At 42.2% G+C, this 15,095-nt stretch overlaps 1 protein-coding gene across 1 annotated transcript in view; it reads right to left on the reverse strand.

Moving 5' to 3' along the window:
• Nucleotides 1-14,374, reverse strand: part of Nbas (NBAS subunit of NRZ tethering complex) — a 306,644-nt gene extending 292,270 nt beyond the window's left edge. The window contains exons 1-6 of the mRNA XM_042680768.1: nucleotides 14,244-14,374; nucleotides 10,767-10,821; nucleotides 9,858-9,894; nucleotides 7,494-7,571; nucleotides 6,217-6,264; nucleotides 2,957-3,000 (exon numbers count right to left, since the gene is read on the reverse strand). Of these exons, the coding sequence (XP_042536702.1) occupies nucleotides 2,957-3,000; nucleotides 6,217-6,264; nucleotides 7,494-7,571; nucleotides 9,858-9,894; nucleotides 10,767-10,821; nucleotides 14,244-14,360 (379 nt within the window). The 5' untranslated portion in view covers nucleotides 14,361-14,374. The remainder of the gene's footprint in view (nucleotides 1-2,956; nucleotides 3,001-6,216; nucleotides 6,265-7,493; nucleotides 7,572-9,857; nucleotides 9,895-10,766; nucleotides 10,822-14,243) is intronic.
• Between the last annotated feature and the right edge of the window lie 721 nt (nucleotides 14,375-15,095).

The following is a 15,095-nucleotide window of genomic DNA, read 5'->3' on the forward strand; positions in this document are numbered from 1 at the left end:
AGCAGGTGTCTAACTCCAAAGCTCAAGTGGACCCTGCATGTCCTGTATTGATCATCCCCACACTCTCAGCATGGTCCTGGGAGCTTCGTTCACGCTTCCCAGGCCTCCACCCAGCAGAAGGAAATACGCAACGGAATATCCCACATTATCCTTTCATCTTCATTCATTACTTAAGCTAGGTCTGGTCTATTCTAATAAGCACTGGAAAGGAAACTACAGAGATAAGTTCTGAAATTCCAGAGCTGCAAGTTTTAGGTAATCAACATCAATACTAACTCACCTTATGTTATTCTCAAAGGGCTAAGTGATGAAAACAAAGATTCTTATCTGCACATAACTGTTTTTGTATAAAAACAAAAGCATGTCTATTCATTAATAGACGTAGTTTTGACAACATAGTATGCATAATATTGTCCAGATGTTTCATGAGCTTCTAAAATGACCAACAAAGAATAGGCAAATATATTTTATCCATATATTCATCCATAAACATCATTTGACTAGTTCCCAAGTACTACTATCCAAATGCTAGGGTCAAAATTTGTGTGCATACTATGTGTCAGGCACCAGGCTAGGAACTAAGAATCTTTTTAAAGAGAGGAACAAGACAACAGCACTATCTTCAAAAATTTATGAGCTAGGCTGGGAATGTGGTTCAGTGGTAGAGTGCTTGCCTTGCATGCATGAAGCCCTGGGTTTGATTCCTCAGTGCCACATACACAGAAAAAGCTGGACGTGGCACTGTAGCTCAAGTGGCAGAGTGCTAGCCTTGAGCAACGAAAAGGTCGGGACAGTGCCCAGGCTCTGAGTTCAAGTCCCATGACTGAAAAAAAAAAAGGGAAAGTAGTAACCCAGACCAGTGGTCCTAGCTATCAGCTATTCAGGAGGCTAAAGTCTAGAGGACTGTAGTTCAAAGCCAACCTAGGCAGAAAGTTTTGCTAGACTCCATCTCCAAAACAGCAAAAAAAAAAGCAGAGTTTGAGGGGCGGTTCAAGTGGAAGAATACCAGCCTAGGAAGTGTGAAGCCCTGAGTTCAAATCCCCCCATGTTGCCACCACCCACCAAAAAACAGAAAAGTAAACTAAGTGTCAAAAGGTTAAGTGTGAAAATACAAAGACAAAAGAAATGAGTAAAGAAACATGGGTAGGGTAAGGAGGAAAGGATTATTAAAAGAGCTGATGCATATACAGGACTAATTAGCTCAACGTAAAGTTGAGAGCTTTCAGACAGAAGGTGCTATACCAAAGCATGAAGAGCATGATGGCACTGGGAAACTCACACTGCTTTGCACTAGCACACAGGACTTGCTGGGGCTCTCTCACAGTGGCTAGGCTGTCTAAGAAAAGTCAAGTATCCTGAATTTGAAAATATGAACTGCATTTCATAGTGCAGAGATCCAGAGATACTAGTAGAATCACAGTCATAGTAACAAGTAACCATAGCAATAACATTTCTTTTTTTCTTTTTTTTTTTTTTGTCAGTCGTGGGTCTTGAACTCTGAGCCTGGGCGCTGTCCCTCAGCTCTTCAGCTCAAGGCTTGTACTCTACCACTTGAGCCACAGAGCCATTTTCGGTTTTTCTAGTGGTTGATTTCCTGCCAGGGTTGGCTTTGAACTGTGATCCTCAGATCTCAGCCTCTGAGTAGCTAGGATGACAGGCATGAGCCACCGGCACCTGGCTAACAGTAACATTTTTAGGTATATATTACGTGTCAGATGTTGTGTGAAGTTTTGCATATATTACCTCATAATTTCTCTATTACTCCATCTACCAAATTATGCACATATTACAAACAAAAATGAGGTTCACAGAGTGTTATTAGTTTTCTGTCAGTCACCGAATAACTGAGATAGCATAAGAAAGATTCAACTCTTGATTTCAGAGGTTTCAATCCATAGTCACTTCCCATTTCCTTGGGCCAAGAGAACAGTAGAATACGTGCAGAAAGTGCATGGTGGAGCAAAGCCCACAGTGGCCAGGACCCCAACGTCCCTCTTAGAGGCACACTTCCAATGACCTTTAGAAGCCCCACCTTCTCAAGTTCTACCATTTCTCAACACTGACACAGGGCAGTGACCACAACTGTAGCGATGAGCCTTTGGGGTCACTAAGATCCAAATTACAACTGAGAGATAGGTAACCTGCCAAAAATCACATCTATAGAAAGCACCAGGGCCAGGTACAAAGGTTAATATGATAGAATCCTCATTTAAAACTAGTCATCAGGACTGGGAAGGTGGCTCAGTAGTAGAGCGCTTGCCTTGCATGCTTGAGGCCCTGGGTTCGATTCCTCAGCAATACATAAGCAAAAAGATAAAAGCCGGGAGTGGCGCTGTGACTCAAGTGGTAGAGCGCTAGCCTTGAGCTGAAGAGCTGAGGGACAGTGCCCAGGCCCAGAGTTCAGGCCCCATGACCGGACCCAAAAAAATAAATAAATAAAATAAAATAAATAAAACTAGTCATCACTGCCCTAAATCCAAATCGAAAACTGTACTTTATCCCAAAACTGACTTAGACGTTCTCTTAATACAGTTAAAATTTCAAATCCTTCTAAAATGTGTATCTTAAAATTTAAGGCACCAGGAAAAATCAGCTTCAATTTTTTAACTATTTCAATACATAGTTGTAATAATTCATATTAATAATTAAGAAACATTGTAAACCATTATACATTTGAAGTTTTCATTTTTAAAACACTTTGGAGCCAGGTGCTAGTAGCTCACACCTATAACCTCAACTATTCAGGAGGCTGAGATGTAAGGATCCCAGTTCAAAGCCAGTCCAGGCAGGAAAATCCAAAGACTCTTATCTCCAATTAACCAGCAAAAAGGCCAGGAGTAGAACTGTGTCTCAAGCATTAGGGCATAAGCCTTGGACAAAAAAGCTAATGGGCAGCACCCAGGCCATGAGTTCAAGCACCAGGACTGGAACACACACACACTTTGGAAACTCTTACCTTGACATTTCCCAATAATAGATGTAAAATCATCTTTGGCAGACCTGTAAAAAGTATATATGCACATTCAGGACAATATTATTACCCTAATAACACTACTATATAAGTGCATGAATGCACCAGAGACACTATGGGCTAGACAGATTTCATATATGACAATAAATTTTTTCTCTTATAGAAACAGCCTCCAAAACTCACTCTTGACAATAATTTCCTCCATCTTTCATATTGCCTCAGAAATGGAACTATGGTATAATACAGTGATATGGCACAAATTGAGTTAAATAATGGTTTTCAACGCAATACACGCCAAAAGATTCTGATTCAGTAAATTGGGGAGAAGACCAAAGTATTTTTTAAAGTTCCACAGAGTGATCCTAGTTAAGAGCCATAATCTGTATCATATTACAAAGTTTGATCACTTAGCAAAATAAAAAAAAAAATCTCATATTAATATATGAAATAGGCAGTGGCTCAAGCCTGTAATCCTAGCTATTCAGGAGGCTGAGATCTGAAGATCATGGTTCAAAGCCAGCCCAGGCAGGAAAGTCTGTGAAACTCTTATCTCGAACAAACCACCAGAAAACCAGAAGTGGCACTGTGGCTCAAGTGGTAGAGCACTAGCCTTGAGCTGAGGAACTGAAGGACAGTGCCCAGGCCCAGAGTTCAAGCCCCAGGACTGACATAAATAAATTAATTAATAGATAAATTAATAGCCTAAGTAGGTTACCATATTTAAATTAGTGAGCCATTTAAAATCTGTCATCTTGTAATACATATCAAAGTAGTATAATTATTTAAACTATTCAAAAAAGAAAACTGGGGGGCTGGGAAAGTGGCTTAGTGGTGGAGTGCTTGCCTTACATGCATGAGGCCCTGGGTTCGATTCCTCAGCACCACATAAGCAGAAAAAGCCAGAAGTGGGGCTGACGCTCAAGTGGTAGAGTGCTAGCCTTCAGCTGAAGAGCTGAGGGACAGCGCCCAGGCCCAGCTTTCAGGCCCCACAACCGACCAAAAAAAAGAAAACTGGTAAACCTTCTAAAACATAATTTAATGAAAATTATTTAAAATTTGCATGTTTAAAGCATTTGACTTAGCAATCTACTTCTATGAAATTATCCTCAGGAAATAGTTATAGATTTATATAGACATCAAAAAATTAATGTAGCCTAATTTATGAAAGAGAAAAATATATTCAGTATAAGATGATTAATTACATTTTGCTATGTGTTTGCAATGAAATATTATGCAATTACCATGTGACATAGTAAGATGTTCATAATACATTAATTCTCAAAGGTTAACCACATAAAAGGGATACAAATTAAAGGATGTAAATTAAATTTATAAATTACTGAAGCAATTCACAAGTTGGTATCACACAGAAAATACATTATGCACTAAAAGTATGTATCATTCACACTGTCTGCAGATAAAAAAAAGTTTCAAAAACCACAAATCAAGATATTAACAATAAACTCTGGGTAGCAGAATAATAACTTATTTCTAGGGTTTTTTTTTTTTTTGGTCCGGTCGTGGGGCCTGAACTCTGGGCCTGGGCACTGTCCCTCAGCTCTTCAGCTCAAGGCTAGCACTCTACCACTTAAGCCATAGCACCACTTCCGGCTTTTTTTTTTTTCTGCTTATGTGGTGCTGAGGAATCGAACCCAGGGCCTCATGCATGCAAGGCAAGTGCTCTACCACTGAGCCACCTTCTCAGCCCCTTCTAGAGGTTTTTTTGAGGGAGTTGTTTTGGTTTTGCTTTTGTTTACTGGCAATACTGGGTTTGAACTTGGCCTCACACTTGCTATACAGATGCTCCACCACTAAGCCACACCTCTAGCCCTCCTTCCTTATATTTAACTGTATTTTCTAATATTTCTAAAAAATAAAGCTGCACGTTATTTTTTAAATTTTTTAAAAATTCTTACATTTAACATTTTTTTTAAATATTGCTATAATATTATTAAAGACAATTATAAACATAGGAAGAACTTCCCTTATATTATGCAGCTTTTAAGTAAAATAGAGTCGTTGAACTGTGGCAAAACTGGGTCTGGCTCTCTGTGTGTGACTGAGACAAAGAACTTAGTGTAAGTTTTGCTTTCCTTCAAATAAAACAGATGATGGCATCCTTACTCAGCTTAGGGAAAGAAGTAAAGGGGACACCAGCAATTGCTCATTACTTTCTTCCTTACCATAATTTTAAATAATTGTCACTACTTTTCAGAGGTAAAAGGAAGGAGATGTCTATTGGGTTTTATTTAAATTTTACACACTTATTTGCTTACACTAGTTAAACATTCACTTTGGGGGTAGAGAATTTATATGCCTTTTCCAGAGTAGTCTCTCATTTTACTGCTTTCTGTTGTGTTCTTGATGGCTGCTAATTAGCTCCCATATTTGTAACAGCCAATAATCATAAGAAATTATTGCTTTACTAATGAAGAAATGAGGAAATACATATGAACCACTTGTAATCTGTAGCTGCTGCCAAAATACAAATTAAAGAAGCACTAAGAAGCAATTCATAAGTTATTTCTTATCCACAGGAGCACCAACAGAAGCAAGTCAAGGATGTCATATTAGAGCAAGTGATTAATGTCATTTGAACTCATCACTAAAGTAAAACTAGGAAACAACAATCCAAAATATAGCTAGGCACCTAGAAATTTCTTCCCATTGCTTATTTTTTGAGGCCCAAGAGTTAGGCCTTGTCTGTTTCAGAGGTGCCATACATTTTGTATGCTGTTGCAAATTTCTCCCAGGATTTAGTTGGGATTGGTGCTTTTCTCTCATAACTAATACAGTGTTTAAACATAAGACATTTGGAAATACCAGCATACTGAAGTTTTTTAGATGAGTATTTAATAATACTGAGGGACTTGAGCAGACAGATAATAGTATAGATCATATAGTGCTGGGTTCAAGTAATAAGTGACCCTGGTCACATTGCAACAAAGCTATGCCTACCTGAGCTTTTGTGTGTTTGGCTGACATAGCAGTAACTGGCCAAATAGGATTTCCAGAAGCTGGGAGTGTAAATGGGGACGGGGAGGGGCAGGCGGGGAGGGGGGGAATTATCCTATCCCATCCAAAGAAAGTACCATTCATAAGTTGGTGCTTGACACAAATTTAAGTGATTTAATAGTGAAATCTGTTTAAAAATACCACTTTTATAAAGCTTAAAATGCTCAGTTCTTACATAGCAAATGAACTTTTTCTCAAAACTCTTACATATGAAGAATATTAAAAATTACCTAATCTCCACACACTGATCTTGAACAGCAGCCAGCAGTTTTCCATTGCTTTTAGGGTAAAAGGAGAAAGTAAAATCTATTATGAATATTTGTAATGGTCTTCAACACAGGTGGAATAATTTTAACAAGATAAAAGCATTTCTAAATTACTTTGCTCTACTTATTCATATTTTGGCTTTACAATTCAATGAGTATATAAGCACAAAATCACAGAAAATGATTCAATACATATTGAATTAACATGCCTAAACAAAACCACTCATACATATTAAAGAGAATTTAGCTTGGCACTGGGGGTTCATGCCGACAATCCTAGCTACTCAGGTGTCTGAAATCTGAGGATCATGGTTCAAAGCCAACCCAGGCAAGAAAGTCTGTGGGACTCTTATCTCCAATTAATTACACAAAAAGCAGGAAGTAGAACTGTGGTTCAGGTGGTAGAGCACTAGCCTTGAGCACAGCAACTCAGGGACAATGCCAAAGTCCTGATTTCAAGCTTCAGGACTAGCATTTTAAAAAAGGGGGATGGGGGAGAATTAGGCCAGGCACTGATGGCTCACATCTATATCTTAGCTACCCAGGAGGCTGAGACATGGAGGATTTTATTCAGTTCAAGGACAGCCTGTCCTGTTTGCTAGACTCCAAGTCCAAAATAATCAGCCAAAAGTTGAGCTTTAGGTGTGGCTCAAGTGGCAGAGCACCAGGCTAGCAAACTGAAGGCCCTGAGTTAAAATCCCAATAACACCATCATCATCAGAGAGAGGAAGGGGGGAAGGAGAGAGGGGGGAGGAGAGAGAGAGGGAAGGAGGGAAGGGGGGGAACTTATATACACTAAAAATTTTAAATGAGTAGTCTTTAACCCCCTTGCATGGAGAGGAGGAAATGTTTCTCTTCATTGCTCCCTACTTTATGTTGTTAGACTGAAATAAATCCTTGCTAAAATTAAGAGAAAGAAAGACACAGAGAGAGAATGAAAGCTATAAGCACCCTGGACCAGTATGCTAGTACAAGCCTGTGATTCCAGCTACTCAAGAGTTAGAGGTAGGAAGAATGCAGTTCAAAACAAGAAAAAATCTTAGGACTCTATCTGAAAACAAACTGAAAACCAAAGGACTAAAGCATGGCCAAAGTGGTAGTGTGTTTGGTAATGAGGCAAGAAGAAGAAAGAAGAAAGGAGGAGAAGGAAAAAAGAAAGAAAGCCATAACCCCAAAATTAGTATCCAAAATGAAATTTGTAAGCTAACTCTGATAGAAAAAAAAATTATATACATACTTACCTTGCAAGAACCAAATGCCAATTGATCTGTTTATTAACCAAGCGAACCAGTCCATCAGGGAGCAAGAAAGGTACAGGGCTGAAACCATAACACATCAGCTCATTGTAGTCATGGAAATCACAGATAAGTAGGTAAATGTTACATAAATAGCACATACATCTGTACAGAAAACAGGGCGTCTTTCCATTAGCATACAAAGTCTGAATATTAGCAGATCCACAATCAAGTTATTGATATCTGAAATTTGACTCTATATATTTGTCTATATCCAGAAAACCCATTAGTATGTTCTAAAGTATAAACTTATATCCTTTTCAGGAAAAAAAAATCTAAATGCCAATAACCAGACAAAGTGAGCGAATACAAAACAATTACTAGGAAGTTCTGCCTCAACTGTAACCAAAAAAAAAAAAAAAAAAAAACCCTAGCAGAGACTCTAACTCACGAAAAGGAAAGACATTTCCAAGAACTAGCAATGAAAAGGTAATTAAAGCTAGAATTAGGCAAGCAAAAAAGAAACACAGAAAAGCCAAACAGGACTTTAATATACAGGACAGAAAAAGCCACTTATAACAAATACTGCCCCCCAAAACCTCTAGGTTTAATTACCATAAATTCAAAACATCATTGGAAGTGCAGTCTTCTTGAGAATAAATTTTATCATGAGGAAGAACACACATAAGCCTGGGGTGCATGCACAACTTGTATAATTACCACTATGACTAATTTAAGGAAGAAGACTACTCAAGACCAGTCGTGGTAGCACACACCTGTAATACCAGCTACTGTGGACGATCATAGTTGATGACCAGCCCAAGTAAAAAGTGACCAGGTATAGTATCTCAATCAATAAGCCAGGCTTTGTGGCACATGTTTGCAATCCTAGCCAAATAAGAGGCCACATATATCATCAGTCTAAGGCTAGCCAGGCAGGCAAAGTTGTGAGATCCTATCTGAAAAATAGCTTAAGTTTAAAAAAAAAAAAAAAAAAAAACAACCCTACGATTCCTGGGGGCATGACTCATGCAATGGAGCACCTGCCTAGCAAATACAAGATCCTGAATTCAAACCCCAGTATTGTAAAAAATTAAAAAGAAAGTCCAGCATCCTAAAAAATTGAAACAGATGGTTCCTGAGAGGAAGGGAGACAGCTACTGCTGGTTGACATGAAGGTGCTTGCGTAAGAACACAAAGCTGTGTGCACAGCAGAAAGGACTGGCAAGAAGTAGTCATGAGTACAGATGTATTTCCCATCCACTTTACCCCAGTGCTCAAGACTCCTCTACGTCCCTATCCCCATAATCCACTCTCCTCATTCATCTCATCTCTACTCTATCACTCCTCACAACTCCAAAAAAAAAACAAGACAAAATTCAGTCAAGAAGTCTACATAGGTATGTGTATACAACACACACACACACACACACACACACACACAATAAAAGCAGAAAAATCCTAGACAAGTCCAACAGAAGGTACAAAGGTTGCTTTTATAGAACTGTATTATCTCTGGTGCTTTTGATTTTAAGATTAAGGAAAATGATCTGTAGTAAACAGTTCTTTCGAACAAATTCATACATGCTTCTAAAAACAGAATACTTATTTCTCTGTTGCTTTGGAAGCTGAAAAGCAACCTCATTTCTGATTATATACTGTACACCTAAAAAATGTAAACATATAAAAGAACTAAAACTTAAAGAACCTTTTCTAATATACAGCAATTATACATTAACATATAGTAATAAGAACAAAAATGCTCCTTTAGGCCAGGCACCAGGGACACATGCCTATAATCCTAACTACTGAAGAGGCTGAGATCTGAGGAACTCAGCTTAAAATCAGCCCAGGCAGGAATGTCTGTGAGACAGTTACTCCAATAAACTACTAAAAAACCCAACTGGTAGAGTGCTAGCCTTGAGCAAAAGAAACTCAGGGACAGTGCCCAGGCCCTGAGTTCAAGTCCCAGGACCCACAAACCCATTCCCACCCCCTCCACATTCCCCCCACACACCCACACACAAATGGCCCTTAAAAGAAAAGTAAGCCACAACCCCATCACATGGGCATTTGAGAAAAGGCCAAGAACCCTTGTCAGAAGAAGCACTCAGAGAACGAAGATCATCAAGGCCACAGAGGGATCTTCAGCTTATACTAAAATACTTGACACATCTGCTTCAGAAACCAGGTTTACCTGAACATCGGCGTCTACACAGTATCTTATACTAAAATACTTGACATCTGCTTCAGAAACCAGGTTTACCTGAACATCAGCATCTACACAGTCATCTGTGATTCAATTATGAAGACTTAAATCACAAACAAGATACCAAGTTACATTGTTTCTTTGAAGAACTGAAGACTTACCTGTACCAGATGTATTGGCGTAAAAATAATAAATGATCTGTAATAAAGAGTAAAGAAATATGAAATATGTCTCCCATTTTCATTCATTTCAATAGGTTTACATGTAAAGTTGGTTAGTAGTTAAATGACTATACAGGTTAATCAAACTTACTGTTTGTGAATCTCTGAGCAATTGTATCCAAACATTATGTAATCTACTTAAAATAGCCGCTTGATATTTTTTTTACCTTCAACATCCACAACTTCTCTGAGACTCAACTGTACTTAATCTCTTTCATTCCGTATAGAACACATCCATAGAGGCTAAACCTAGGCTATCCTTTAGCACTGACCTGCACTAAAGATGTGTGTGTACAAAACACTTGTATATACATACATGCATCTGTACACAAATACGTACAAAATTAAATTCCAATAACATGTCTTACTTTCACCAAGCTCCAGAGTGTAAACAACACATGTTAAAAATCTCTAAACTTTGTGGAGCATAGTGTTCCAGCCTATAATCCCAGATATTCAAACAGATGGAAATCCAGAGTACAGTTCAAGGCCAGCCCCAGAAAAAAGCTAGCAAAGCCCACCACCTCAATAAAAAAGCTGGGTGTGATGGCAGATGCCAGTCAGCATAGTCTGTAGATAGGAGGATCCCAGCCCAGGACAATCTAGGCAAAGACTTGAGATTGTATATGAAAAACAACCAAATCAAAAAGAGCTACAGCATGGCTGAGTGAGTACTGGAGGGCCTGCCCAGCGTGGAGCCCTGCACTCAAACACCAGTACCAGAAGAACTTTCTAAGATTGCAATGACAAATCTCTAAACTCCCTAAAACTGCACAATTACAAGTTAAACAGGGTTTAAAAGTACCCACCTAACCTTATCACATACAGTAAGATAAATGAGCTATTTACCTCTGATTGCTTTCGTGATGATGAATGATGCTCCATGCTTTCGGTTACCTCTAGGCTACAATAAAATTTAAAAAAAAAAAACCTTACATTTGAAGATTTTATAATAATACTTGTACATCTTCACTAATGTAAACATACACTTCTTTACTACTTTACTAATTCTGGGAAAACCGAATACAAAGTACCAGTACCTAAAAACTACTTCCAAACTGAAACAAAAATAGTATGATCATAGGTGGGCACTGGGGACTCATGCCTATAATTCTAGCCAGTTAAGAAGCTGGAATCTAAGGATCACAGTTCAAAGCCAGCCCAAGTAAAAAAGTGTGAGACTCTTGTCTCCAACTAACCATCAAAAAGTGGAGTTACGGATCAAAAGGTAGAGCACTAGCCTTGAGCAAAAGCTAAAGGACAGTTCCCGGAACCTTAGCTCAACCTCTAGTACCAGTATGCTCTCGCTCTCTTGCACACGCATGCACACACTAGTGTCTCTCTCTCTTTCTCTCTCTCTTTCACACACACACACACACAAAAGTATGCAAGTATAACCAGGTAGGCATATAACAGAATGAAATCTGAATACAAGAACTGAGGCTGGAAACTGTTTTCAAACCAAAACACCCATGGAATGATGAGAGAAATCTAAAGCGAAGATATAAACTGCCAATTCAGTAACCTACTTGGGCTGGCTTCAGAGCCCTAAAACAAACTTTGTTCACAAGAAAAGTAGATATAGCTGTTGTACATCCATACAGACAGTACTATTAATGAAATACAGATATAATTGTTAAATAATTCCATTCTGTAGGTATAAACTGAACACATTCATGTATCATGTACATTAAACAAACCAAAAACTACATATAGGTAAGATAGACTAAAGTACTGTAAAGAAAAATACAATGAACAGACAATGGTGAGTGCAGACATACATTGCTTTAGAACAGTTTCACTCAACAAACATGAAGTGATTGTCTAAATCCAATTTGGCCCTGGGGATGGATAGAAAGATGAGTCAGATACAGCTACACTGTAAAAGCTTCAACAGCTGAAATCACAGATGTGGAAAAAGAACAAAAAGGAAGGGAAGGAGGGAAAAGGAAAGACAAAAGAAAAGTGAAAGGAAAAGGAAAAGGAAACAAAGAAAAAAGGGAAGGGAAGGTCAGCAAAATGATATAAGGTTTCAATATAAGGCGATATTGTGCTTATGGGTTTTGTTTTTTATTTAGTTCATGTCAGTACTGGGCTTGAACTCATCTGAGAGCCACAAGCTCTCAGCTGGCTTTTTCACTCAAGACTGGAGCTATACTACTTGAGTTACAGCTCAACTTTGGCTTTTTGGTGGTTAACTAGAGATAGGAGTCTTTGTGGCCTTTTCTGCCTGGACTGGCTTTGATATGTGATCCTCAGATCTCAGTTTCTGGATTCACTAAGATTACAAGCGTGAGCTAGCTATATGCTTGTTTTCAAATAAATTTATCATGTGAAGCACTCCAGAACATTACTGCAATTAATGTTAAGAAACAGGAACTTGTCCTTATTCAAGCCACAAAACTTGTTATCCAATTCACAGGCTGTAGCAACAACTACATGACCTAGAGAGTATTCACACTAGGCAAGACAGAGGCTAAGAAATACTTGAAAAGCAATTAAATTTGCATATCTCTGCATGCCTAAAATATCCCTTATTCAGGATAAACAGAGCGTGCAATGGAAGAAAGTCATATGGGAAAAACTACAAACTGGCAGAAAAATGAGCTGAAGAATAGTTGCTCCAATCAACAAAATGCTCAGAGAAGTAAAAAGAAAGTTTGATGCTACCATCTTTACTAAAGAATCTTTTTGATCTGGCTGCTTCCTCTGAGTCTGATACAGGGACTGGCACATGCTGGGCACTCTCAAAGTAATACTTGCTGAGTAAACAGGTCTGTGTCTGCTGCTCTTCAACCTGTGACAAGGGAGGTCCTGCCACCCTCCCATAACTGACTACCCCCGAGGCCAGTTCCCGCAACGGACCCAGGAACTTCGTCCCTGGCTGGGCTGCCACGCCCTGGGCAGCAGCTCCTCCTTCTCCATCCTTGGCATTTGTTCTCATCTTCTCTACAGTATGTCCCTCTCACTAACCGGAAGCGTTTGCGGAAACTCCGGATTCCCCAGCCTTCGCAGACTGTGGAGAGCACACTCACTCACACACACACACACACACACACACACACACACACACGCACACAGGCACACAGGCACACACACTCACACACACATACTCGCACACACACACACACACACACACACACACACACACACACACACACACACACACACACACACACACACACACACCAGCTAAATGCTTGAATCGCTCAAGAACAGCTGGAAGCAGAGGGTTAGATCCCAGGGCCCACCAGACGTTGAGAAAACAGAAGGGCCCAGCCAAACTCTCTTATTGCTGATGAAGATAGCCCCAGCTAGAGAAAGGGACCTTGGGAGGACAATCGGGAGCACCACCTGGAGGACAGCGGGAGGACCATTAAGAGAACCATAGGGAGGACCCCCGGGAGGATCATTGGGAGGATCACCGGGAGGAGCATCGGGAGGAGCATCAGGAGGATCCCTGGGAGGAGCATAGGGAGGACCCCCAGGAGGAGCATCGGTAGGACCATCGGGAGGACCCCTGGGAGGACCATCGGGAGGACCCCCGGGAGGATCATCAGGAGGACCATCGGGAGGACCCCCGGGAGGATCATCGGGAGGACCATCGGGAGGACCCCCGGGAGGACCCCTGGGAGGATCATCGGGAGGACCCCCGGGACGACCATCGAGAGGATCATCGGGAGGACCATCAGGAGGACCCCCGGGAGGACTCCCGGGAGGACCCTCGGGAGGACCCCCGGGAGGACCCCCGGGAGGATCATCAGGAGGACCATCGGGAGGATCATCAGGAGGACCATCGGGAGGACCCCGGAGGACCCCCGGGAGGATCATCAGGAGGACCCCCGTGAGGATCATCAGGTGGACCATCGGGAGGACCCGGGAGGACCCCCGGGAGGACCATCGGGAGGACCCTCGGGAGGAGCATCGGGAGGACCATCGGGAGGACCCCCGGGAGGACCATCGGGAGGACCATCGGGAGGACCCCCGGGAGGACCCCCGGGAGGACCATCGGGAGGACCCCCGGGAGGACCATCGGGAGGACCCCCGGGAGGACACCCGGGAGGACCGCTCCTGCGATAAAGGAGAACCCACGCCAGACCCAGCGAGAAGTGCCCGGAGCGCGCGGTGCCCCGAGTCGGGGCCCGGGACTCCCGGCGGGCTGACCCCTCCCCTCGGGACCCGCCGCCCCCCGCGAGCCGGCGCGGTTACCACGGCGACCGCACCGCAGCCCAGCCCGCCCCGCTCCGCCCCGCTCCGCGACGTGGCTCCGCCCGCGGGGCGCCCGCGCGGAGCTGGTGGCCGCCGCCGTGGAGGCGCCGGGCTCACCTGCACTTCGGTCTCCGGCGGCCACTCGGTGTTGACCAACAAGTCGTAGAGGATCGTCTCCTCCTCGGTCTCTGCCGCGCCGGGACTCGAAGCCGACCCTGACCTGGAGGCCGCCATGTTGGCCCCAGACAGAGCGGCGAAGGCGCGGGAGGCGCGGGGGGGCGTCGCCCGCCACGTCGCTACGGCATCCCAGGCGGGACACGCTTCCCCGACGCGGCCGCTGTTGATTGGTCTAGACACTGCGAAAGGCGGGGTGAGAAGTAGAGGGACGGAGGCTCATTGGAGGATTGGCTCATTGGAGGTTTGGTCCTGGGCGTGGTTCTGAAGCGCTCGACCCGGAGCCTCGGGTCACCGGACCTTTCTAACCCAGTCAGCTGTTACCATACAGAAGTGGGGAAAGTACCAATTGAGTTTCTGGGTTTCCTTTAGTCTTCTTTGCCTCACACAGCGAATGTCCAAACAATGGCCTTTAAATGAATGATCAACAGTTAAGCTAGTGACTGGTAGCTCAGGAGAGATGCTACAGGGCAACAGAAACGGCCATCAGGGCCAGAGAGTGCAAAACTTCCTGCAACTAGGTAGTTTAATCTTAGGTTCCTGGTTTGCTCGATTTGGCTTGGTAGTGTGGTTTGGTTTGACTTTTGGTTGGGTTTGCTTTGGTTTAGTGACAGTCTCAATACGCAGTCCTGACAGGTCTGGCACCAGCCTCCGCCTCTGCCTCCCAGATGCTGAAATAACAACCCCTAGCCTCCAAACCTGGCACTGGATTTTAACTCATGGTAGAATTTGAACACAATGGAGAAGGTCTGAGGAATACGTTTTATTTAGGGAAATGGGTGAGCCAAGACAGAT

Source organism: Dipodomys spectabilis, unplaced genomic scaffold (genome assembly GCF_019054845.1).
Source record: "Dipodomys spectabilis isolate Male_0828 unplaced genomic scaffold, ASM1905484v1 ptg000066l, whole genome shotgun sequence".
NCBI lineage: Eukaryota > Metazoa > Chordata > Mammalia > Rodentia > Heteromyidae > Dipodomys > Dipodomys spectabilis.